This window comes from Pseudophryne corroboree, chromosome 1 (genome assembly GCF_028390025.1).
Source record: "Pseudophryne corroboree isolate aPseCor3 chromosome 1, aPseCor3.hap2, whole genome shotgun sequence".
NCBI lineage: Eukaryota > Metazoa > Chordata > Amphibia > Anura > Myobatrachidae > Pseudophryne > Pseudophryne corroboree.
This window is the reverse complement of record NC_086444.1, coordinates 625,250,234-625,273,872: the sequence shown is the minus strand read 5'-3', so window position 1 is coordinate 625,273,872 and position 23,639 is coordinate 625,250,234. Positions and strand designations below refer to the sequence as shown.

At 45.7% G+C, this 23,639-nt stretch overlaps 2 protein-coding genes across 10 annotated transcripts in view; one reads left to right on the top strand and one right to left on the bottom strand.

Annotated features, from left to right (window-relative positions):
* HAUS8 (HAUS augmin like complex subunit 8) overlaps positions 1-4,966 on the bottom strand; it is a 304,443-nt gene extending 299,477 nt beyond the window's left edge. Inside the window, exon 1 of the mRNA XM_063914496.1 lies at positions 4,762-4,966. Within this exon, the coding sequence (XP_063770566.1) occupies positions 4,762-4,775 (14 nt within the window). The 5' untranslated portion in view covers positions 4,776-4,966. The remainder of the gene's footprint in view (positions 1-4,761) is intronic.
* Positions 4,860-23,639, top strand: part of MYO9B (myosin IXB) — a 284,115-nt gene continuing 265,335 nt past the window's right edge. For all 9 annotated transcript variants that reach the window (XM_063914492.1, XM_063914494.1, XM_063914490.1 and 6 more), the window contains exon 1: positions 4,860-5,327. The gene's annotated coding sequence lies outside the window, so the exon portion shown is untranslated. The remainder of the gene's footprint in view (positions 5,328-23,639) is intronic.

Sequence of the window (23,639 nt, the reverse complement as noted above, 5' to 3'; positions counted from 1 at the left end):
ACTATCATTTGTACCCACTGTCCCATTTGACAAAGTACAATGGAAGATTGAATTATACCAACTTAATCGGAGTTTAAGATTAAAAGAATTTTTTGGGTCTAAACCTACTGTTCCTTCCGCCTTACCACCTCAGCTACTTAAATTACAAAATCGGTCCAAATTTGATCCTGCTAGTAATAATGCAGCAATTAAAACCTATAGTCGGATGTTGGACAAGGAAGTATGTGGATCTCCCTTGTCAAAAAAACCAAAATATTGGAATCTTTCTAGGGAAGAGCGTCTAGCTTTAAAACAATTGCAGAATTATGATGACATAGTGTTCCGTCAGGCAGATAAGGGCGGGGCACTTGTGGTCCTTAATCTGTCTGACTACAAAGCTGAGGTGTCAAGGCAATTGGAAGATGGTAATACATACAAATTATTAGATTGTGACCCCACGATGGTGTTTAAAAGGGAATTGGACACAATATTGACACAAGCATGTACACATGGTTGGATTTCAGAGGATTTGAAAAAAGCTTTAATGGTACAATGGCCAATTAAGCCTCTTATGTATATGATCCCCAAAATCCATAAGAGCCTCCAAAACCCTCCGGGGCGTCCGATTATTTCGGCAAGAGGCTCATTATATCAACCCATTTCAACGTATTTGGATACCCTCATACAACCATGTGTACAGGCGAAATCCTCCTACCTCAAAGACACAAACAGTCTGTTGTTGTCACTTAAAGATCTTGCAGATGTACCTGATAATTGTTATCTGTGTTCGGTTGATGTATGTAGCCTGTATACCAGCATCCCTCATGGTGCTGGTATGCAGGCTACCAGATTATTACTCACTGGAAATCCACTTTATAAGGGACCACCTGTAGAATTTTTTCTGCAACTTTTGGAATTGGTGCTAACACGAAATTATTTTTGTTATGACAATGCCATGTACCTCCAAACATCCGGATGTGCGATGGGGTCCAATGTGGCCCCATCTTACGCAAATTCATACATGTTTCAAATTGAACAGAATTTATTTTTTAGCAACAGGTCCATTGCGAGTAAAATACTGGCCTATTTCAGGTTTATAGATGATCTGTTAATTGTATGGGGGGGTACAAAAACTGAGTTTGAGGTGTTGATGGCTGACCATAATGAGAGTGATTGTCCCGCTAAACTCACGTTTACCATGGATACCAATACTGTTAATTTTTTGGATGTTGCCCTGGTTAAGGAGAATGGTAGATTATGGCCTTCCCTGTTTGTAAAACCTACAGACAGGAATAATCTACTCCATGCCAGTAGTGCACATCCTGAATCATTGAAGAATGCGTTACCTTATTCCCAGTTTCTGAGAGCATTGCGGATTTCCAGGAACAGGGAATTAGGTGTCCAACAAGTAGATATGATGGTTAAAAAGTTCTTAGACAGAGGATACAGTGCAACAGTTCTGGCTAAGGCAAGAACGAAAGCACTAGCAGTTCCCTCTGAAGAGTTATTTAAACCACGCAGGGACAAGGCTAATTCTAACCGACATATTTGGTGCAATAAATACACGCATTTAAGCCCTTATATTAAAAAGAAGGCTAACCAATTATGGCCAATTATAGAATCAGATAAAGATTTGGTGGCATTGAATCACAAATCTTTAATGACTTGTTACAAAAGAGGAAAAAACTTAAGAGATTACTTGGTACATAATGATGTTTCCAACTTGGGCAAACAGGAAAACAAAAGTTTTTTGGGCAAACCGAAAAACGGATGTTTTAAATGCCCTAACTGCACCACATGCGGTTATCTATTAACAGGACCCACATTTAATCACCCTCACACAGGTGTCAAATACACTATCAGACATCGATTAACCTGCACTAGTCGGTTCGTGGTATACATCATAATTTGTCCTTGCTCAATGATGTACATTGGTAAAACTGAAGTAACATTCCGTGAACGTATGGCCCAACATCGCACAGCTATTCGTGCAGCCATTAATACAGGTACCAGTATACAACCGGTTGCCAGACATTTTTGCGAGGCTAGACATAATCTGTCTGCCTTACGGTATCGGATTATTGACCATATACCGCCATTAATAAGGGGTGGTGATAGATCAGCCCGTCTACTACAGAGGGAAGGAGAATGGATTATGCGCCTAGACACCTTAGCCCCACGCGGCATGAATGAAAATTTGGGGATGCAGGTTTTCATCCAGTAGATAACTCTAACGAGGGTATAGTCATTAAAAACAACACATTTTATACACAAACAACAACCAGATATGTAGGATGTTGAGCAGAGTAGTTAAGATAGTTATTGTTTATGTCTAACATAGTTGTAAATATCATTCAAAGATTTAGCCGGGGGTATTAAACCTGGCATTAGTATGGAACACGAAATTTGACTAAACTATGTATGTATTCTATGATATGGTGACTTTGGTCACGTACTCTTGTATTCGATTGTTTTTAGATTGGTGTTTATTTATTTTTTCACGCAGATACTGCACGGTGGTGTATTTGGGGTTTTGTTTATATGGTTGTCAGGGAGACCCGTCGTCACTTCCTGTGAGGTCAGCAATGACCGGAACAGAGAGGACAGCGAGGATCACGGGTGTTGGTGGCGGTATGTATAAAAATGCTTTACATTGTATGTTTTATATGGCTTGATAAAAGCGCCGCAGAGCGCTGAAACGTTGCTATACATTATTGGCTCTGAGTAATCTGTACCAGTCCGGAGTGCCGCCATTGGAGTGATATATATATATATATATATATATATATATATATATATATATATATATATATATATATATACTGCGCCTAAATTTAGTGCCCCCCCTCTCTTTTTAACCCTTTGTAGTCTTGAAAACTGCAGGGGAGAGTCTGGGAGCGATCCTTCCAGCGGAGCTGTGAGGGAAAAATGGCGCCAGTGTGCTGAGGGAGATAGCCCCGCCCCTTTTTCGGCTGACTTCTCCCGCTTTTTTATGGCTCTCTGGCAGGGGTATTTTTCACATATATAGCCTCTAGGACTATATATTGTGATTTTTTTGCCAGCCAAGGTGTTAATATTGCTGCTCAGGGCGCGGCGCCCCCCCCCCCCCCCCCCCTGCACCCATCAGTGACCGGAGTGTGAGGTGTGCATGAGGAGCAATGGCGCACAGCTGCAGTGCTGTGCGCTACCTTGTTGAAGACCGAAGTCTTCTGCCACCGATTTTCAGGACCATCTTCTTGCTTCTGGCTCTGTAAGGGGGACGGCGGCGCGGCTCCGGGACCGGACGATCGGGGTCGGGCCCTGTGTTCGATCCCTCTGGAGCTAATGGTGTCCAGTAGCCTAAGAAGCCCAAGCTAGCTGCAAGCAGGTAGGTTCGCTTCTTCTCCCCTTAGTCCCTCATAGCAGTGAGTCTGTTGCCAGCAGATCTCACTGAAAATAAAAAAACCTAAAATATACTTTCTTTTCTAGGAGCTCAGGAGAGCCCCTAGTGTGCATCCAGCTCAGCCGGGCACAAGATTCTAACTGAGGTCTGGAGGAGGGTCATAGAGGGAGGAGCCAGTGCACACCAGGTAGACCTAAAGTTTTCTTTTAGTTGTGCCCAGTCTCCTGCGGAGCCGCTATTCCCCATGGTCCTTACGGAGTCCCAGCATCCACTTAGGACGACAGAGAAATTAAAGTACCTCTCATTTGTAAACACGTTTTTTGTTTTAAATTAAATTAAATCTCACATGCAGCCCGGAGCTGGCAGCCGCCACAGCGCTGTCCCTGGCTGTGGTGTATAGGGGCGCGACACCGGCAACTGTCAAAACTGATAACTGCAGGTGTTGGAACAGTCAGTGCTACTGACCGCCACCTATGAACACGGGTTATGGGCACTTGAGCCATAACCCGTGTTCAGGTGCAGTCTAAAAAGGTGCAAGGGTTGAAATACCAGGGTCGAGTGACCCGGTATTTCAAACCTGGTCATGAGCAGGGTTGAACATGTGTTCAACTCGGCTCACTGTGCGATGTGAAAGACAGCCGGGTCAATGCGACCCGTTTCCCGTTCACTCTCTGTGTACGGGTGGCGCTCGGAGATCATGTGATCTCCAAGTGCCACATCATCGCTGACATCCCTGACCCAGAAATATGCCAGTTTGCAGATGGCGTCAGCGGGGCGCACACAGAGCTCCCGTGTGCAACCCGCCTCAAGCAGTCTATACGAGGTATAACATTGTCCTGCATGTCAGCGTGCTATCTAAAAGAGCAGTGCTGATCATGAGAGGAGTGCTGTGCGCCCCTAATACTCTACACACACAGCCGCTGTAATACATGGGAGGAAGTGGTATCAGCGCACCACCACCCAGCTTTCCCCATGGTAGATGCTAGATTCAAGCGGCCTAAGGGACCTTTTATGTCAGGGGGAGGAGCCACAACACAAGGGGGAGACGCTAGGCCAGCGGGATAGTTCCTCTACTATCCACACCACAAACTATTACCTTTAGTAACCCGGTGGCGAGCGAAGCGAGCCATCGAGCCCACGAGGGTACTTTTCAGGTACCCTATTCGGCCGTAGCTCTTCCCCTGGTAAAGTGTCTCCTTCCCTAGTGACGTCAGAAGGTCCCTTCTCCCACTCCGATTTATAACCAACCCTTTCCCCATAATGCACTTTCATACATCTATCCTTTTATCAATATCCACTTTACCTCTCTCCAAAGCTTAGTACATAGACCCCTAAGCTGGCTTCTAGACTACTGCCATACTGCTACTCCACCATGGTGACAGACGCTTCCCCGCACTCACCCAGCCTCAGCCATGATGTCCCCGCCTTCTCCTCCCGCCAAATAGTCAAAAAAATAGACGGGAGGTGTGACAGTACTGTCTAGTCTCTATATCCGCTCTACTGTGTCTGGGAAGACTGCAGGTCTAGGCAGCCGTCTCTGTGGTAGAGAGGCGATCTCGTCTCATCTCTAGCACCTTGGAGGACTGGAGTTTGGGCTGGAGCCGCCTAGGAGAGGGCTGTGGTAAAGTTGAGTCCGTGACGTGACGGGGAGGAAGTTAGGCAGGTGGGGGGCAGGCAGGGCGCACACAGCTTCCCTCTCTCTGCTGCTGCTACAATACACACAGGGACCAGTACAGAGCAGCGCTGGGGGGACGTATTAAGCAGGGAGCAACAGCTGGCAGGGAAGATGCCGGGGGCCATGTAGCTGCTACAGTTAGATAACGTTTCCTGCATCCGGACAGGGGTACCAGCGGCCGGCCTCCATGGGCGATGCACTCTGCGGTCTCTGCCATCAGCCCACCACAGTCTGCTTTGTAGCTTCCTTTGGAAATGGTCCCGGGCACAGGAGCTGCCGCAGGAGTGTGAGGTGAGTGGCCACTGGCTGCCAGTGTCAGTATTAGGACGGGCTTGTCCGGTGAGCCAGCCCTGCAGTCACTGTGACCTGTATGGGGATAGCCTTGCTAATTAACCTTTTCATTTTGTTTTTGAGTCTTTACCCAGAAGCCGTGCATTGTCTTTATGAGAGGATCACTGGCTATCCTTTCTTGTTTCTTTGTTCTGTAACTAACGTAAGAGCTGATGAATGAGTGAGTGTCAGTGGGGTGAGTAAGAGCCTTCCTCAGCGTCCAGGCCTTCAGGGAGTGGGTGAGCTTCAGTGACTGGGCCGAATGCTTTGAACTTGTGTAAGGGAAGTGTACTAGACACTGCCAGTAGTACGCTGCCTTGGCTGTTCATGCAATAGATTAATTGTCCACTTTAGCATAAAGGTATGTATAATTCAGTCATTGTAATGGACTCTTGAAAATTACACTCTTATGTTCTTGTCGAACATCTCATTCCACGGACGCTAATATGTATTTGGTCCCTCCTTTGCTGATTGGTATAACATTCTCTGTTCTGGGATTTGGCTTTCCAGTGGGGTTTGGAACGTGGTCGCTGACATTCGCATAAATGCCACAAAATCATTAGTTGCATGGTTGGGTATGGGATCCCCATATTTGGGTGCCGGCGGTCAGAATACCAACCGCATCATCCCGAAGGTTAAAATTACTTTAAGGTAAATTTGCTAACCAGGATTTAGTATGATATCCCAGCTGACGGGATGCCGGTTATCAGAATACTGACGCATACCGATAGTGTAAATCCAGAAAAGGGGGGGTCAGATTGTTCAGACTACTCCCTATCCCTAAACTCCTCCCTTAATGCCTGACCCTAACCTCCCTCCATTGGTGCCTCAACCTAACCCCGCGCCCTAACCCTATCCCTCCCCTCTTAGTGCCTAACCTAGGCACTATACTTACGGTATAGTTCTATCGGCTGTCAGGATTCCGTTGTGCGTCTCCTTGTCAGGATTCCAGCATCTTCAATCTGACTTCCGGGATCCCAACTGCCGGCATCCTGACCACAACCCCTTAACCGTACCCATTTCCCTCCCCTTAACCTTCATGCTAACGTTCAACTACATCCCAGCCTGGCTAGCAGTTGGCTTTCCATTTCATCTCAAATGTGTTTGGACGGACCCTTACCTAAACTGTGGTAACATTAAGGTTTTCCTTTGCTGGAACTGCGGGGTCCCTCCAAACTTTACAGATGATGGTATGTATTCTCACAAAAAAAACATTCTCCTGGCAACCACCAAACCAAGATTTGTCTGTCGGACTGCCAGATGGTGATGCGTGATTCCTGACGCCAAAGAAAAAGTTTCCATTGTGCCAGTGCCCGTTGTCATTGTGCTTTACACCACTATGGCTAAGTTTGGCAGTGTACTTTGCGATCTGTGGTTTGTGTGCGGCTGTCTTTACATGGCTGAGCAATTTATGAAGCTAAGACGAACATTTTTCATGTTAACGTTGCTTCCAGATGCAGTTTGAAAATTGGCATATAGTGGTTTTGGTAAGGATAGATTACATTTTTGTGCTGCAGCATTTGGCGGCCCTGTTCTATAAGCTTATTTGGCCTGCCGTTTCTAGCTGTTGATGCTTGTAGGCGTTTGTATTTCACAATAGCAGCACTTTCAGTGGATCAGGGCAAAAAATTGGCATACCAACTCATTGGAAAGATGCCACATTGGAAATCATTGAGTTCCTCAGTAGGACAAATTCTAGTGCTAATATTTTACTATGGTTGCAGAGGAATGTTGTCAAGATCTCGATGGTCAGAATCACTACAGTGAACTCCTGACAGCACAATGCCGACAGGTCCTGACAGTGTGGGTTAGATTTATCCAATAGGGAGAGGGTTAGGTTTAGGCTGAGGGAGGGGTGGGTTACGGTTAGAATATTCACCGGGATCCATCGTAAAGCCCCGTACACACTAGACTTGATTTTGAAAGGTCTTGCTCAGAATGGCCGATCTGAGCGAGATCTTTCACAATCTCATCCAGTGTGTACACTAAATGTTAACGACCCCCTCCCTGGTCATGTACAGACAAGGGATGTCCTTGTTAACGACAGCCAAGCTGCAGACGGCGTTCCCCCTGCCGTAGCTGCCTGTCTCGGCCGCATAGGCAAGTGTGTATGCACTTGCTGATGCTGGCCCTCAAGCCAGGTCACCACCACCACCGCCGCCAATACCGGCGTTGGCGGGGATCAGGTAGTGCGTAGGGCCCTTTACTGTCAGGATCCCGGCCGCTGGCATTTCTAGCACAATCTGGATTTAGATGTATTGTTGATCTTAAGCACCTGTAATGGTTGCTGCTAAACGTTCAAACACACAATTAGATTACTTGTCGCTATATAGGGGTTGATTCAATTCAAAGCAATGTTAATAGCACCAGGAAGGTGGTCCCGGAGCTATTCGCTTGTCGTCATTGTTAGATAGGAGGTGCCAGTTCTTGTGCCTTACGCTGAGGTTTTAGTTGAGAGAACAGTCATTCCCCCACTTAAGTGTGTGCTGCGATGCTGTTTGTGCTGCGCTAAAGGCAGAAAACAGCATTCTGTCACTAGCTTAGTCAGATTTCTGCTCGCACCTCCGAAGGGGCGGGAGAAGAAATCACCTGGTCTGGCTTAATAGCGTGGCCAATTGAATAGCTCTGGAGCCTCCTTCCCGGAGCAAAGCTATTAACTTGCTTTTACAGATATTTTTGTGTTTTCATTAATGAACGAGAACTCTTTAATATCATTCTGTGTGTAGGCACCAACGATGAACAATGCGCGTTCATCGTTGGTGCCCCGTCGCTTATGCATGCAGGCCAATATGGACAATTTTGTTCATATTAGCATGCACTGCTATGGAGCCAGGTGACTGGGAGAGTGAAGAAACTTCACTCCACCCGCCGCTGGGTCGCCCGTCGGCCGTATCCGTCGTCGGGCAGCTCGGCGGCGGATCGACAAATGTGTAGGGCCCATCAGATTTATTGCCAGGTATGTATTGCTGTTCTTAATTTTGCCAAAGATTGCTAAGAACTTATGGGCCCTACACAGTGAAAGATATAAACGATCTTGTTCATTAATGAACGAGATACCGTTCATATCTTTCAGTGTGTAGGCACCAGCGATGAACGATGCGCGGCCCCGAGCTCGTTCATCGCTGGTTCTGGCTCGTATAAACATGCATGCCAGTATGGACAATCTTGCTCATATTAGCATTCAGTGCTATGGAGCCGGGCGACAGGGGGAGTGAAGAAACTTCGCTCCCCCTGTCACCTTGACCCCGGCCCCGCCTGCGGCGGGTCGCTAGGTGTGTAGGGCTCTTTAGATTTAATAGATTTGAGTTAGGGAGACTACATCATAATATTTCCCTTTTTACTTTTCTGTATTGGAGATCAGTCTGCCTTAACATCACAATTGCCAGATCACTCCTTTCTCTGGCAACTAAGGAAATATTACTTTCAGACAGAAAAGTCTGAAAGTGTCGGGTAGTTTTGCCGGGACCTGTCTGATCCCCCTTTCACACAGACACGCAAATTACTGGGTTGAGAATGTTGTCTGTGTGAAAGGGTCGACCCGTGTGTTTCATGAAATTATCGGGTGGAACTGCTTCACCCGGTAATTTCAGTTTCTGTCTGAAAGGGGTATAAGAGGGTTTTGTTGGCTGCTAACATGGAAGTCCTTTCTATTAATGTTAAAGGAGACTGCCACTGAAAACTGATTAGTTTAGTTACCCAATCCTGAAAGGTTACTTTACCTGAAGTGTGGAATTTGGTTTTCTATTTTTATTGACTATGAGATATTCAGCTTGAAAATTAGTTTGTATGAAAACTGTTAAAAGTGAGCTTAATTGCTTGCACACTTATGGGTCATTGCAGTTGCTTCTTGTTGTCCCGCTTGCTGTCTCATAGGTAACATAACTGCTTTTATTTGCTTCTTGAGAATGTTTTATCCTATACAGGTGGAGTATCCCATATCCAAATATTCCGAAATACGGAATATTCCGAAATACGGACTTTATTGAGTGAGAGTGAGATAGTGAAACCTTTGTTTTCTGATGGCTCAATGTCCACAAACTTTGTTTAATACTCAGTTATTAAAAATATTGTATTAAATGACCTTCAGGCTGTGTGTATAAGGTGTATATGAAACATAAATGAATTGTGTGAATGTAGACACACTTTGTTTAATGCACAAAGTTATAAAAAATATTGGCTAAAATTACCTTCAGGCTGTGTGTATAAGGTGTATATGTAACATAAATGCATTCTGTGCTTAGATTTAGGCCCCATCGCCATGATATCTCATTATGGTATGCAATTATTCCAAAATACGGAAAAATCCCATATCCAAAATACCTCTGGTCCCAAGCATTTTGGATAAGGGAGACTCAACCTGTATAACTCTTTAGCTGCAGCAGGGATGTTTCAAGACATTGTATCCTTTTTCATATGCATAATATTTAAAAACATCTGGAACAGTGCCAGAGTCTTTTCTACCTGCTGTGTATGTGCTGTATTTCCGCTGATTTATTTGGAAATATGACACCACTGCTGTATTCCAAAGGAGTCACCAGAAACATGGCCTGTGATGCTGCATGGTTTAGTCTTCAACCTGCGGCCCTCCAGCTGTTGTAGAACTACACATCGTGGTTTAGACATTGCTTGGGTACTAGGTTGGCGATGCACCCCCACACTCTTCACCCATAATAGGTATTTCACAGAGCTACAGTCTAGTTCCTTAAACCCCTTACCATTAATTTTGTATTTTCTTCTCATATTCTTAACAATACTGTACTTGAAAGCCGCTTGGAAAGTGGAAACCATTGTTTACAGTGAATCCACCCACTTGTTAGGTTAGTTGTGTTCATGAACTTTGCAGTTTTTTAAATTCAGGTCTAGTAATTTTACATTTACCTCAAGTGAGAACATCTAAGTGACCATCCACATTCAAAGTTGTAATTAACAACTGCATATGCCTGTTATGAGCTCTTGATTTATTTTTATTCTAAACACAAAACAATGTATATCCATCTTTAATAGCTTTGGGTTGTATAATATACAGTTTATGACGGTGAAGTTGTTTTTTTTTCCAGTGTAAATTACATTTTGACTAAGTTTCAGTGAAGTCCAGATAGGACTGAAACATGTATTGTAAGTAAATTGTACATTTAGGCATAGTTCTGCTTGATCAAGTTGGACCTTTCCTGGTTAATGTTGTATTTGCATGTTGCCATGGTAATTAATAGGGGCATTTAGGCAGTCCCTACATTCAAACTGTAGCGTTTGTATGTATTACAATGTTGTAATAACATGAGATACTTCCAATATTAGCACAGTATGTGACCATTATCTAACTGCACTGTATATCAGCCTGGATACATTTCAATGACTTTATCCATATAGCCATAAAATGTTCCTGCTGGCAACAAGCTTTTTATTGGTGCTTTCTATAGATCTCCTGTTTTTCTTAATAGCCCCATATAATATTCTGATTAGTTTAATGGCATATCTTTACAAACCTACTAAGATATCTCTCAATAACTGTATCATCATTATGCTTCATCTAAAGGATAACTCCAGTAGGCATTTTAGAATCGAGTACAAGTGAATAGATGAGCATTTTAGCAGCTATACTAATGTGTTTCGAAGTATGTTTTTAAAGAACCTGCCTAGTTTATAGATGAAGAGAACGCGTACTCTATTTTTCTTTTTTGTTCTTTTCTATTTGTGTACTCCAGAGGTTCTCAAACTCTGTCCTCGGGGGCCCACACAGTGCATGTTTTGCAGGTCTCCTCACAGAATCGCAAGTGAAGTAATTAGCTCCACCTGTGGACCTTTTAAAATGTGTCAGTGAGTAATTAATACACCTGTGCACCTGCTGGGTTACCTACAAAACATGCACTGTGTGGGCCCCCGAGGACCGAGTTTGAGAACCTCTGGTGTACTCTTTTGGTGTAGAGTTTCCACAAAAAGTACCCGTGTTTTACTTTACTGGAGTAAAATTAGGTAATGTCCACAGGCACCAGTGGAATACTGGCAAGTAGATGTTGGATAGTGTGGTCAGGTCCTTGTGTCCCCCCCCACTTGGCTAAGATGGTGACTGTGGTACTGAAGGGGTAATCTCTCATGCCGCTGCACCATTTTTTCAAATTAACTAATTTCAGACCGAATGGTGGCATAATTTGCCTCCTAGCTGAAACCCTTTACCAGCTACTCTGGACAGATGGATGGGTGCGGGATGGCGGAGGCCATAATACCGACCCTGGCATCCTAACTGTTTGAAATGCCGACAGAGGAGCAGGAAGCAGCTAAGCCTAATAGAGGCACCTCTACCTCCCCGACACACACACTCCCTGCAGCCTAACCCACCCTCCCCACTGCCTAACTCTAACCTCCCCGGGATACTTATGTTTGGGATCCTGCCTATTGGGATGCTGGCATTTGTATTATGACAGGTGTCAGGATTCTAGCGCCGGCATTTTGACTGATGGGCTCCCGAGTGCCGGGCTCCCAATTACATCCCATACAAACTGGTCCATGTTAAGGGACGAGTGGGAATTAGCCACAGTATTGCAGCAGCATATCCACACATTCCCAGAAGTAGGTGGTGCCCGTGTAGGAACTAGCTGGTGGCAGCAAGTCACCTGCTCCTCGTGCAGTGGGTGGAGTTGGTACCAGGCTCTGATTACTTGGGTAACCAACCTTCTATTCAATCAGTCTCAAAAATCTGTGATTGCTTGGTGGAGCGAGGCCTTCCAGTCATAGGGGTCGATTCTATTCGGCAACTTAAGAATAGCGCCGGGAATTAGCTCCCGACGCTATTCAATTCAGCTAAGTCGGCGATGTCCCGTTCTCGCCGACTTAACAGGTAGTTTTGTCGGGAGAACGGGCATTCTCCGACTTAACTACCCGCGGCGATGCTGATTCCCGACAGAATCAGCCTCACGCCGGCCGCGAGGCAGCACTTTTGTCGGGATTCTTGTCTCATCACCCGGGGATGAGAGAAGAATTCCCGACAATTGCGGGTCACTAGCAGCTGAATTGAATAGCGTCGGGAGCTAATTCCCGGCGCTATTCTTAAGTTGCCGAATAGAATCGACCCCATAGATATCATAAAAGAACATCAGAATTTGTGCATCATTTCTAAAACTAGTCCTGTTTGCTGTTTAACAATAGTGCTAGTGTCATCAGCTATGCTGTTTACAATTCTGAAGAAATGAATGCTCAGACTATATCAATAAATACCGTTAGCGTGATTCCAGTCCCTGACTGTATCAGTTATTATAAATAGTACTGTTTATTTCATAACACTGCCCTAAAGGATGTAAGATTTTGTACCCAACATGGGTGTATATTTGATGCAGTCTTTTGTGCTATTGTTTGCCCTGTTTGTCTTACTGTGGAATAATGCAATAAAGTGCTATAATTAACATAATGGGGTCAATTCTATTCGGCAACTAAAGAATAGCGCCGGGAATTAGCTCCCGACGCTATTCAATTCTGCTACTAGTTGCCCGCAATTGTCGGGAATTCTTCTCTCATCCCCGGGGGATGAGAGAAGAAACCCGACAAAAGTGCTGCCTCGCGGCCGGCGCAAGGCTGATTCTGTCGGGAATCAGCCTCGCGCCGGGTAGTTAAGTCGGAGAATGCCCGTTCTCCCGACAAAACTACCTGTTAAGTCGGCGAGAACGGGACATCGCCGACTTAACTTTAGCTGAATTGAATAGCGTCGGGAGCTAATTCCCGGCGCTATTCTTCAGTTGCCGAATAGAATTGACCCCAATGTGTTATAGCATAATAGACATATATTTCTTGTAAAGTTGGCCACATAGGAGGATTGGCAAAGACTTAATCGGATTCTAATCCAGTGCCAATGGGATGCAACAGAAATCACACACATGCTTACTGTTAAGTGTCAGCCATCCAGGGTTATTGCAGTGTGATTCTTTGTCATGCATTCAGTCCAACATGACTCTGAATGTTTAGGATTGCAAAACACAGTATACATTAGTAGTTCAGTTAGATTGGATTAACTATGACACTGCAGTGCTTCCCAAACTTTCTCTATTCACAGCACCCTTAGCAAGATTCAAATGTTGTTTTGCGGGTCCCCGCACTCGTGCGCGCCTGCCGGCGGCTATTCAACTGTTGCTGCTGATAGGCATGTGAACTGCATTTCAGCTCGCTACCCCCGGAGGTGGCGAGCTGAAATGCGAGAAAAGTGACCTGTTTGGGCGCCCAAAGTGTGGGGACAATTGATTAACTCTCCGTGATCTCCCGTGACTTTAGATGAGAGATCGGACGTGTTTAAACAATTGGATCCCCCCTTAAGGGGTGTACACACGGAGCGATAATCTAAGCAATCTGACTAGATTGCTTAGATTTTAGCAAGATCTCTCTGTGTGTACCCCTAACAGCGATAGCGATGCGCAACCCCGCTGGTGCTAGATCTAGCGGGTCGCTCACTTCACCCGCTGGGTGAAATGAGCGCCCAACTCCGTCCGTACGTCCGTCGTCCCCCCCCCCCCCCCCCCGTGCACGCTCAGCACACATTGCGCTGTGCTGAGCGCCGGGAGAGATGTCTGCTGAGCGGTTAGTTCAGCGCACATCTCTCCCGCATCGAGCCGTGAGTTCTGGCCTTTCGTGTCTTTTCATAGACACTGAAAGGCAAAAAGTTTCTATTGTGGTACTTAGAAAAATACTAAAATTGTGCTGGTTATTTATTTATTTATTTATTTATTGTTGCACGTCACTTTTGATCAGCAGCCACAAGTGCTGGTTTTGCCTAAGAGTAGAAATAGTGGGGACAGAGAGTTACATATTGTAAGACACAAGGCCAACTACAGATTTAAAATTGGCAACATAGAAACTGCTAGGGGCCTAATTCAGACTGGATCACTGCGGCGGCAGCGATCGCAGTCTGAAGCCCTTTGCAGACCTGCACTGGGCTCCTGGGGTGCGCGTGTGCACCCCGAGAGCCCAGTGAGATGCTAAAAGCATATTAGGTCTACGATCGCCTCTGCCTGATTGACAGGCAGAGGCGGTCGCGGGGTGGGAAGGGGTGTGCCAACACGGGGCGCGGTCTGGACAACGCAGGCGTGTCCGGACCGTTGCGGGGGCGGGCCGCGGCGGCTGTGTGACGTCACACGTAGCCGCTGCGACCCGGGACGCAGCAGGTAGCCCCCTGCCATCGCGCAGGCAGGGAGCTACTCGCCGGGTGCAAATGCATCTCCACCGTGCGATGCTTTTGCACCCATGCGGGAGGGGGGGGGGGGAGCAGAGCCAGACATAGCACATCTACGATCAGATCTAAATTAGGCCTTAGGACAACATGTCAGCAGACCCGAAGTCACACCGACAGAGCGGCTGATTCAGGTAATTATACACACTTACTGATAGGTCACTCGATATGGTGTCCTGACATTACAGATTGGCAGGCATATGAATATGCTTGCCCTGCTGTGTCAGCAGACCCCGCAGAAAGTGTACGGGCAGACGGCGAGCCACCCCCGGTACACACAGCCGGATGCGCTGATATATCTTCAGATATATAGGCCATTTGCTGTGCTACAGAGCTGATGATATATATCCGAACGATGTCCTTCACAGACTTATCTTTCGTACCTACCTGCTCGCAATATTGGCTATTCTATTGAACAGCCAATATATTGCTCATTGTGTACCCAGCTTTACACAATCTTAAGGTTCACAATGTGTATGTGTGACAATGAGACAATATGCATCATGTTTTAGCTCAATAAGCCATGCTGATCTGGGTTTTATGGAAGCTTTAAACTTTCTGACATGAAATGGTAAAATGTCTGGCAAACCTGAAAGTGTTCACATACTACCAACGTTTGTGTCCAATACTTCTGCTAATGCTCCACCAGTCACAATCTTTTAAGCAGATTGTTTTGAGAGATGAGGATTGCAGATTGCAAGGTACTGTAGATTGTACAGTGTGTACGTATAATCTGCATGTTCATCTTGGCTTTCCAGCAATTGCATTTCAAGTGTAATTTTAAGAGTGTGTACGTAGCTTTAATAACATAAAGGAGTTGGCTGAGAGATTGACACAGTGGATTAGACAGTCTTTTTTTGGGGTGGGGGGGAGAGGGGACACCACTTCTTCTGATAAAACTTCCTGCAGAAAGGGAGATAAAGGGGGAGGGGTTTGTGCGTGCAATTTGTGTAAATGAACCTGCAATTCATCTCTAGGCTATAGTGCATGGCCCACCTTTGCAAACAAGCCTGGCTAATCATTTGGTTTTGAACCAGAGTATCCACCCCAGCCACCAAGTTTCCCATGTCTTGTGATGCCCCTCTGTTTACTGCGACACACGTTTTGGTAACCACTGTCCTATTGTGTTTGGCCAGTTTTCTACTGATCTTTCATACAATTAAGGGTGGTACTCACGGAGAGATCCATGCTTAAAATCTAAGCAATCGGACTTGATTGTTTAGATTTTAAGCATAGATCACTCGTGTGTACCCCCTACAGCGATAGGGCTGCGCATCGCTATCGCTGGTGCTATATTGGCCTGCCGTGCAGGCCAATCTAGCACGTCGCTCATTTCACCCGCTGGGTGAAATGAGCGGCTTCCCCGTCTTCCCCCCCGCACGCTCAGCACACATCGCGCTGTGCAGAGCGGCGGGAGAGATGTGTGCTGAGCGGTTTGCTCAGCACACAACTCTCCCGTGTATAGGGCCCATTAGAGTCAGTACAGATGGCCTTAATCTGGTTATACACATTATAAATGGATTATTGTTGCACAGTTGGATGAATGTGGTCACATACTTAGAGGGTTTGGTTTGCAATTTTACAATATGATGTAATTACCATGACAAATGCTGCTATACTGTTAAAAGCTTTTAATTTCCAGGTGCATTATGTACAATCAATAAGAACACAGAGCACACTTAACATTTAGAATTTTAACAATCACATTGTTTAACAATATATGAGTGACTGCTTCTCAATAATTCGATTCAGGTTTACAGAACCAAAATACTTTTTAAGTGAATATGTTATGCAGATATTTGATTGTAAAATGTAATGTTTGAAAAATGAACCCAGGCGATGGAACAGATTATTGATTAATTTCACCAATTAGATATAATTATTTGTCACACAGACTGATCCTTCTCCTGATGCCTGCGTTGGCAGATCAGGGAAATCTTTGTTTGTGACCAAAAGATGATCAGGATTAGCGAGTCGAGAATTTTTAACATGCAGTTTTTTTGCTGATTCCCCAACAAAATGCTGATCGATGTTCGTCAATCTATTTTATTTATTTTTTTAAATTAAATTGCTGATTATCAGTTAGGTATCATCAGAACGTGGAATCAGCCTGCAGATGTATGGTCCCCATAAAGTATGGCTGATGTGTTTAACGTAGCTCATTGATCAACCAAATTGTCCTCGCTTGACCAACTTTTGTTTTGAATAGATTTTTTGAATGATGTGGGCATTCCTGTCCGATCGTTTAAAAATGGTCCATGTGTGGACATGTCACCGACTGGATGTGCACACCCGCAGGTTGTTTGTTGCCTCATCAGATCTCTTGAACATGAAGAAGGGTCTCAGCTGCAATACAATACAGAGAACAATACAGCAGGGGATTAAGTACGACTGCCCAGTCTCAGTTAATCCTATTAAAGGTCAAGATAAACATGGACCCATCTGTAGTCCATGTATAATTGCTAACTGCTTGTAAACAATGATGTTTGTTGTGGATTGGTTTATTTATTTTTATATATATATATATATATATATATATATATATATATATATATATATATATATATAATATTCACTTTTTCACAAGAGTTTTTTTTTTTTTCCTCTTCTAATTCCAACAGTTCTGTTTTAACTAAAGAGTAAGATGAGAACTCATCTGCAAGAATGTTAAGAGTAAATGCCCTAGGGTGCAGGCACCAACATATGAAAGTTATTTTCTGAGGCGCAGAAAAGGGGGTGGGGAGGCCAGGAAACAGTACTGGGTTTTGTAAACTGGCCACAGGAGAGTTTCTCTTGTCATAAGTGCTAGTATTGTGCTGTGAGGAAGGGTGAAAAACCTGTGACAACACACATTTATTTAGCTTCAAGTAGATGAGACAAGTAACATTACAACTTAGACATGGGATGTATTTATTGTAATCCTGCTCTGCTAAATGTAACTTATACTTTTGGGTCTTTTTGGATAACCTTTTTACTTTTTTTATTTTTTCTATGCAAATTGTCAACTAACCTTCAAAATATGCTAGCTCACTTGTGGAGATGTATTGAAGCAGTGAAAAGAGTGAGGAAGTGGACCAGTTGAGATGTTGCCCATGGCAACCAATCGACTTGACGTAACATTTTATAAAGTGCATTCTATAAAACTATACGTAGCAGCTAAATGGTTGCCATGGGCAACTTCTCCACTGGCTCACGTAGCCACTCTTTTCACTGCTTCATATATCTCCCCTGTAGGCAAGTGGTTTACACTGAAGGTCAAGTTCTGCCTGGCTATGTTTTGTGCAAGGCATAAGGTTGTGTTGCAGTAAAGCAGGATGGGATGCGTTAATTCTGTGCTGTGATAAGGAAGCAAGTCTTCTGCAGCTTGTAAATTTATTATCTAATCTACCCTCTGTTGTAGAAGTGATATTATCTTCCTTTTCTCCACATTTATAACTTACTGTCCCTTTTCAATGGACTAGGCCATAAATACACTGATTAACCTCTATATTGTATGTATGTAGTCGCAGTAGGATAAGAGCACTAGAACTATACTGCTGAAATTATTAGCAAACTTCAGTTTCTTATTTTAACATGGTTGTGCTTTCCCAGAATCTTTTTCTGCTGCGGAGTACACTGAGCTCCACAGGGAATGACATCGGGGTGTGGAGTAGGATCTTGATCCGAGGCACCAACAGGCTAAAAGCTTTGACCTTCCCAGAATGCATAGCTCTGCCTCCTCTATAACCCCGCCTCCGTGCACAGAAGCTAAGTTTTGTAGTTGGTGCTCCATCAGCCCTGAGAAGAGCTTTTTAAAGTGATAAATGAAGACTTCAAGGGCTGCAGCAGAGACACTGTGAGGGTTAGATGTCAGTCAGACATCTCCTGCTGCAATGGTAAAAAACAAAGAAGCGCTGTCATTGAAAGTATTATACAATTTATTAAAAATATATATATATATGATAATCACAAAAATAAAACCTGGTATCCTGTAATTTGATAACACAGCATATATAGTATAGCAAGCATCAATACTTATTAGTAGCAGCAAATGATGGACATATTAACAAAATCCCCTAAAACGATATAACCACCTGTGCTTCAGATGGTAATATAGCACTTGTAATTAAAAAAAGGGCTCCTTGCTGGGAGCTCCACATGTGGGTTAATTAGACGTATAGGCTCATAAGATGATTTTATGGATTTAAAAGTCCATCCGTGGTGTGAATATAAACAGTTCACCTTTGTTTTGTCCACTTTATAATATCTGCTCCCAATACTTATTCCGTATTTTAGAAAAGGCTTTTTACGGGTGATTTTAATTAGCACAATTCCGTGCACAGCACAATGACATTTAAGCATGGAACGCTATTTTGACAGTCTCGTATTGTGCTTACCCCAGCCTCTGCTTATTGCAATTATTCGGTATTTCCTTTGAAAATGTTGGGCGCCGGCTGCCCACGCCGCTTGACTGCGGCACCGAAGGGATGAAATAAAGCAGAATGTATTGGTGAACTGAACGCTCGGAACCGCTCACTTGCAGTGATATAGCGGGAGCCGTCAGAGACGTGCCTGTAGCTGGAGCCGTTCGAAGACGTGCTTGTAGTCTCTGGTGGTGGAGAGAAGCAGGATACCAGACAGGATACTGGGAGGAATGCTTGACACGTTTCTCAGCCTCAATCCTGGGGCTGTTTCATCAGAAGTCTCTCCTGCTGCAGCTCCATCACCTCTCCCAGCGACGCTGTATATTCCCACGCGCCCTAGTTGCCGGGTACTTACAGTGGAGGCTCCGCTTTTCTTCTGTCAGGCACACACACCACCACAGCTCCCCAGGATCGCATGGCTGCATTCAGGCGGGACCCACTGTATACTGCGATCCAGCGCGGCAGGTGGGAGGAAGGCCACACGTGCTGGCGTGGACACTGTGGCAGTACAGGGACCCCACTAGACCACCAGGACAAGGGCACAGGTCGGATTCTCTCAAAAATCCATTTGCTAATGCCCACAGTACCCGGTGGGGAAGTCCAGCAAGGGGATAAGGCTCTGACCTGTAGCCCCTCCCCCAGTGCGCCATTTAGAGTAAATGTTCCCACCCTGGAGCTGCATATCTCGCTCTCCCTCACTCCCTGTCAGCGTTTGGGTGCCATTAGGACAAGCTGAGCTGATTCCGGGACTGTTGGGTAAATCCTCCTCTGTAAAGCCGCCTGCATGTCAGTGCTGTGCATTTTACAGGACACTTAAGTATTCTACATGTCTGCTGACAGTTTTAGTTAAGAAAAAGTGCATTAATACCCTTTTTCCACTAGCTCAAAAAACACGGGTAAATGCACGGGGGCGCGCATTTACCCGTGTTTTTTGCAAGTGGAAAAAGGTCCCCCCGCAAAAACCCGGATCAAGTGACCCGTGAATCCTACCCGGCTATCTACCTGGGTAGGACACGGGAATGATCCGGGTAGGGTTGTAGTATGGAAGGGTGGCGCTGGGAGATCATGTGATCTCCCAGCGCCGCCCCTGCCGCGTCACTAGCAGCGTCACCAACCTGGCAATATGCCGGGTTGGTGACTGCTGATGGGAAAGGGGCTGAGCACGGGTCGCAGCTGGGCAGCTCCCGTGTCAGGCTCCCGGCTGCGACCCATGCTCGTAGGTGGAAAAGGGGTATTAGTCAGGGTTATGCAGTACAAGTACCCTGTGATATACATCCAGTCTTTACTGTGCATTGTTAGATCTATTGAGAGTATAGCTATACTTAGTATTACTCTGTATTGCTAATCCAGTGCAGTTTTATTGCATGTCATAATTTCTGCATTGTACAATGTGACTATGTGTGTGTGCATATAGCTGCTGTGTGACCTCCATTTCGTGTACCTCACTCAGATTGCTATCCCTATGTTCTGTAACCTGAAGGGGCTAAGTGCGTCAGGTTTATTAATTAATATAGGTGTTTCACAAGGTATACTTATTGTGTATTTTTCTCTGTGATTTTTAGTCACTATATACCTCTGGAACTCTCTGTTTGTGCTAATACACTACACAGGGGGTTCTTGTCAGGTGTTGTGCTGCTGTAATTGTACGGGGTTGCACTGAATTGAGCTTTCAGATATGTCCGCTACAAGGGGCAATGGAGCTGGGGCTGATCCCACAGTGTGTGGTGGTGATGCTGCAGACACATTAGAGGAAAACGTAGCAGCAGAGCGTTCAGATTCTGGGGGTTCCATACCCCCCAGTGGGACCGTAGCAACGGGGGTGCATAATAACCCACCTTGGGCTACTTTCTCCATGTTATTGAATATGCTGGTAACGAGACTTCCACCCCCTATGGGACCTCCTGTGCCGGTGCAACCGCTTATGGTCCCTGCGGTTAATCCGCCATGGGCAGATCAACTGTCCACTCAGTTACAGCAATTGAAGCAATCACTGAATAAACAGAAATCTCACCCTCGTCCGCCTAAGGCCAAGGGGTCCTCTAAGCGGGCTATTACTTCCTCACAATCCACCAACGTCCCAGACACCTCATCTGATGAGGATGGTGTATATACGGACCCCACAGACACCGATACTGATAATTCTGATGAGGAATCTGTTTCACAGGAGGATATTCCTGACTTGTTGGAGGCTATCAGGATAATTCTTCAAATTACTGATGACCCAGAGCCTGATACTGCCCCTAAGAAACCGGACAGATTTAAACGTCAGAAGGTTGTTAAACAAGTTTTACCTCACTCTGACCATTTAGTTGACATACGTCAGGAATCCTGGGAAAATCCAGGAAAGAAATTCATGCCTCACAAGAAGATGCTGGCTTGCTATCCCCTCGCAGCGGAGCTAAGTAAAAGCTGGGAGACACCCCCGCCAGTGGATTCGCAAGTGGCGCGGCTGGTGGTATCCTCGGCTCTGCCTGTTACTATCGTCATGTCTCTGAAAAAACCGACGGATAAGCGTTAAGAGGGTTGTTTAAAAGCGATTTACACCCTAGCAGGTGCTGCACATCGCCCACCATTGCAGCGACTTGGGCTGCAGAGGCTATTGAAGCGTGGGCTCAGGAGTTGGAAGCTGAGTTGCCTTCCAACATTTCTGATCATGCTAGACAATGTCTATCATATATTGTCACTGCTTCTCATTACATTAAGGAGGCGGCTTCTGATGCCGGTATTCTGGCGGCCGCGGCTTCTACTACGTCCATTTTGGCTCGCCGGATTCTCAGGTTGCGGTCCTGGTCTGTAGATCTGGACTCTAAGAAAACCCTGGAGTTGCTCCCTTTTAAGGGAGACATTCTTTTTGGAGAAGACCTCAATAAGATAGTGGTTGACTTAGCCTCTTCTAAAACAGCTTGTCTACCTAGTACTGCTCCTTCGGTGCCGAAGGCTAAGAGTACTTCCTTTTGCTCCTTTCATTCTTCAGTGAAAGCAAAGGGTCAGGCGTACCCGAAACAGGCTCACACTTCCCAACCCACTAAGCCCATACCTAAACGGGCCTAGGCTGCCCGTCAGCCTGCTTCCAAAACTGACTTGCTTGCTGCATGACGGCGCGGGCCTCCCTCTGGGGCAGGCATTCCCAACCGTGGTCCTCAAGGCACACCAACAGTGCAGGTTATAGTGATATCCAGGCTTCAGCACAGATGGTTAAATCAAAATAACTGAAGTACTAATTAAGTCACCTGTGTTCAAGCCTGGATATCACTAAAACCAGGACTGTTAGTGTGCCTTGAGGACCGTGGTTGGGAAACACTGCTCTGGGGGATCCCAGGGTGGGGGCCCGAATTCTAGGGTTTACCCAGGAATGTTTGAAGACCACTTCCGATGCTTGGGTACGGGAAGTCGTCACTCGAGGTTACGCCGTAGCCTTCAAGAATCGTCCCCCCCTCATCGATTTTGCCTGACAGACGTCCCTTCGGATCCGGTGAAGGCAAAAACTCTTCATTCGGTGGTACAGTCCCTCCTGGACACAGGAGTGGTAGTACAGGTGTCTCTGGCTCAGAGAGGCAAGGGGTACTATTCACCGCTTTTCCTAGTCCCGAAACCGAATGGGTCCTCTCGGCACATTCTCAACCTCAAGTCCTTGAACAAATTTGTGAGGGTCTCCAAGTTTTGTATGGAAACTCTTCGCTCTATTGTTCTGGCCTTGGAACCTGGGGATTATATGGTCTCCCTGGACATACAGGATGCTTACCTGCATATTCCCATTGCAGTATCACATCAGCAGTACCTGAGGTTTTCGGTTGGCAACCTCCATTACCAAATTTGGGCGTTACCTTTTGGTTTGATCACGGCTCAGCGAGTCTTCACCAAGATCATGGAGGTAATGACTGCTGTACTCCGCCGTCAAGGGGTCAGGATCCTGCTATATCTGGACGACTTGTTGATCCTGGCGAATTCCCCTGAAATTCTCCTACGCCATCTGGATCTGACGCTCCAGTTTCTGCAAGCCCACCGGTGGCTCATCAACTGGAAGAAATCTTCCCTGCTCAGAGCAAGGTGCACCTGGGGGCGTTGTTAGACACTCACAACCAGCGGTTGTTCTTGTCTCAGGAGAAGGTCCTGAAACTTCAGGACAGGATTCGATACTTCCTATCTCGACCGCAAGTGTCGATACATTTGGCGATGCAAGTGCTAGGTCTCATGGTGTCGGCTTTCGACATGGAGTACGCTCAATTCCATTCCCGCCCTCTACAGAAATTGATTCTTGCCAAGTGGGACGGCCTGCCTCACCGGATCAGGTCTCACATGATCTCCTTGTCTCCGGAGGTTCGTCTGTCACTGAGCTGGTGGCTTCAGGACCAACGATTAAGCAGGGGTCGTCCCTTCTGGATCTCCAACTGGGTCCTCCTGATGACGGATGCCAGTCTGAAAGGTTGGGGCGTGGTGTTGGGTCGATGGACCAAGGAGCAGTCTCTACTCCCGATAAACATTCTGTAACTGCGGACAGTGTTCAATGCTCTATGCTCTGAACTTGGCCCAGCAATTAATACAGACCTGTTCAAGTACAATCGGACAACACCATCACGGTGGCATACATAAATCATCAAGGTGGCACTCGCAGCCGCATGGCAATGAGGGAAACATCAAGAATTCTTCAGTGGGCAGAACGCCATC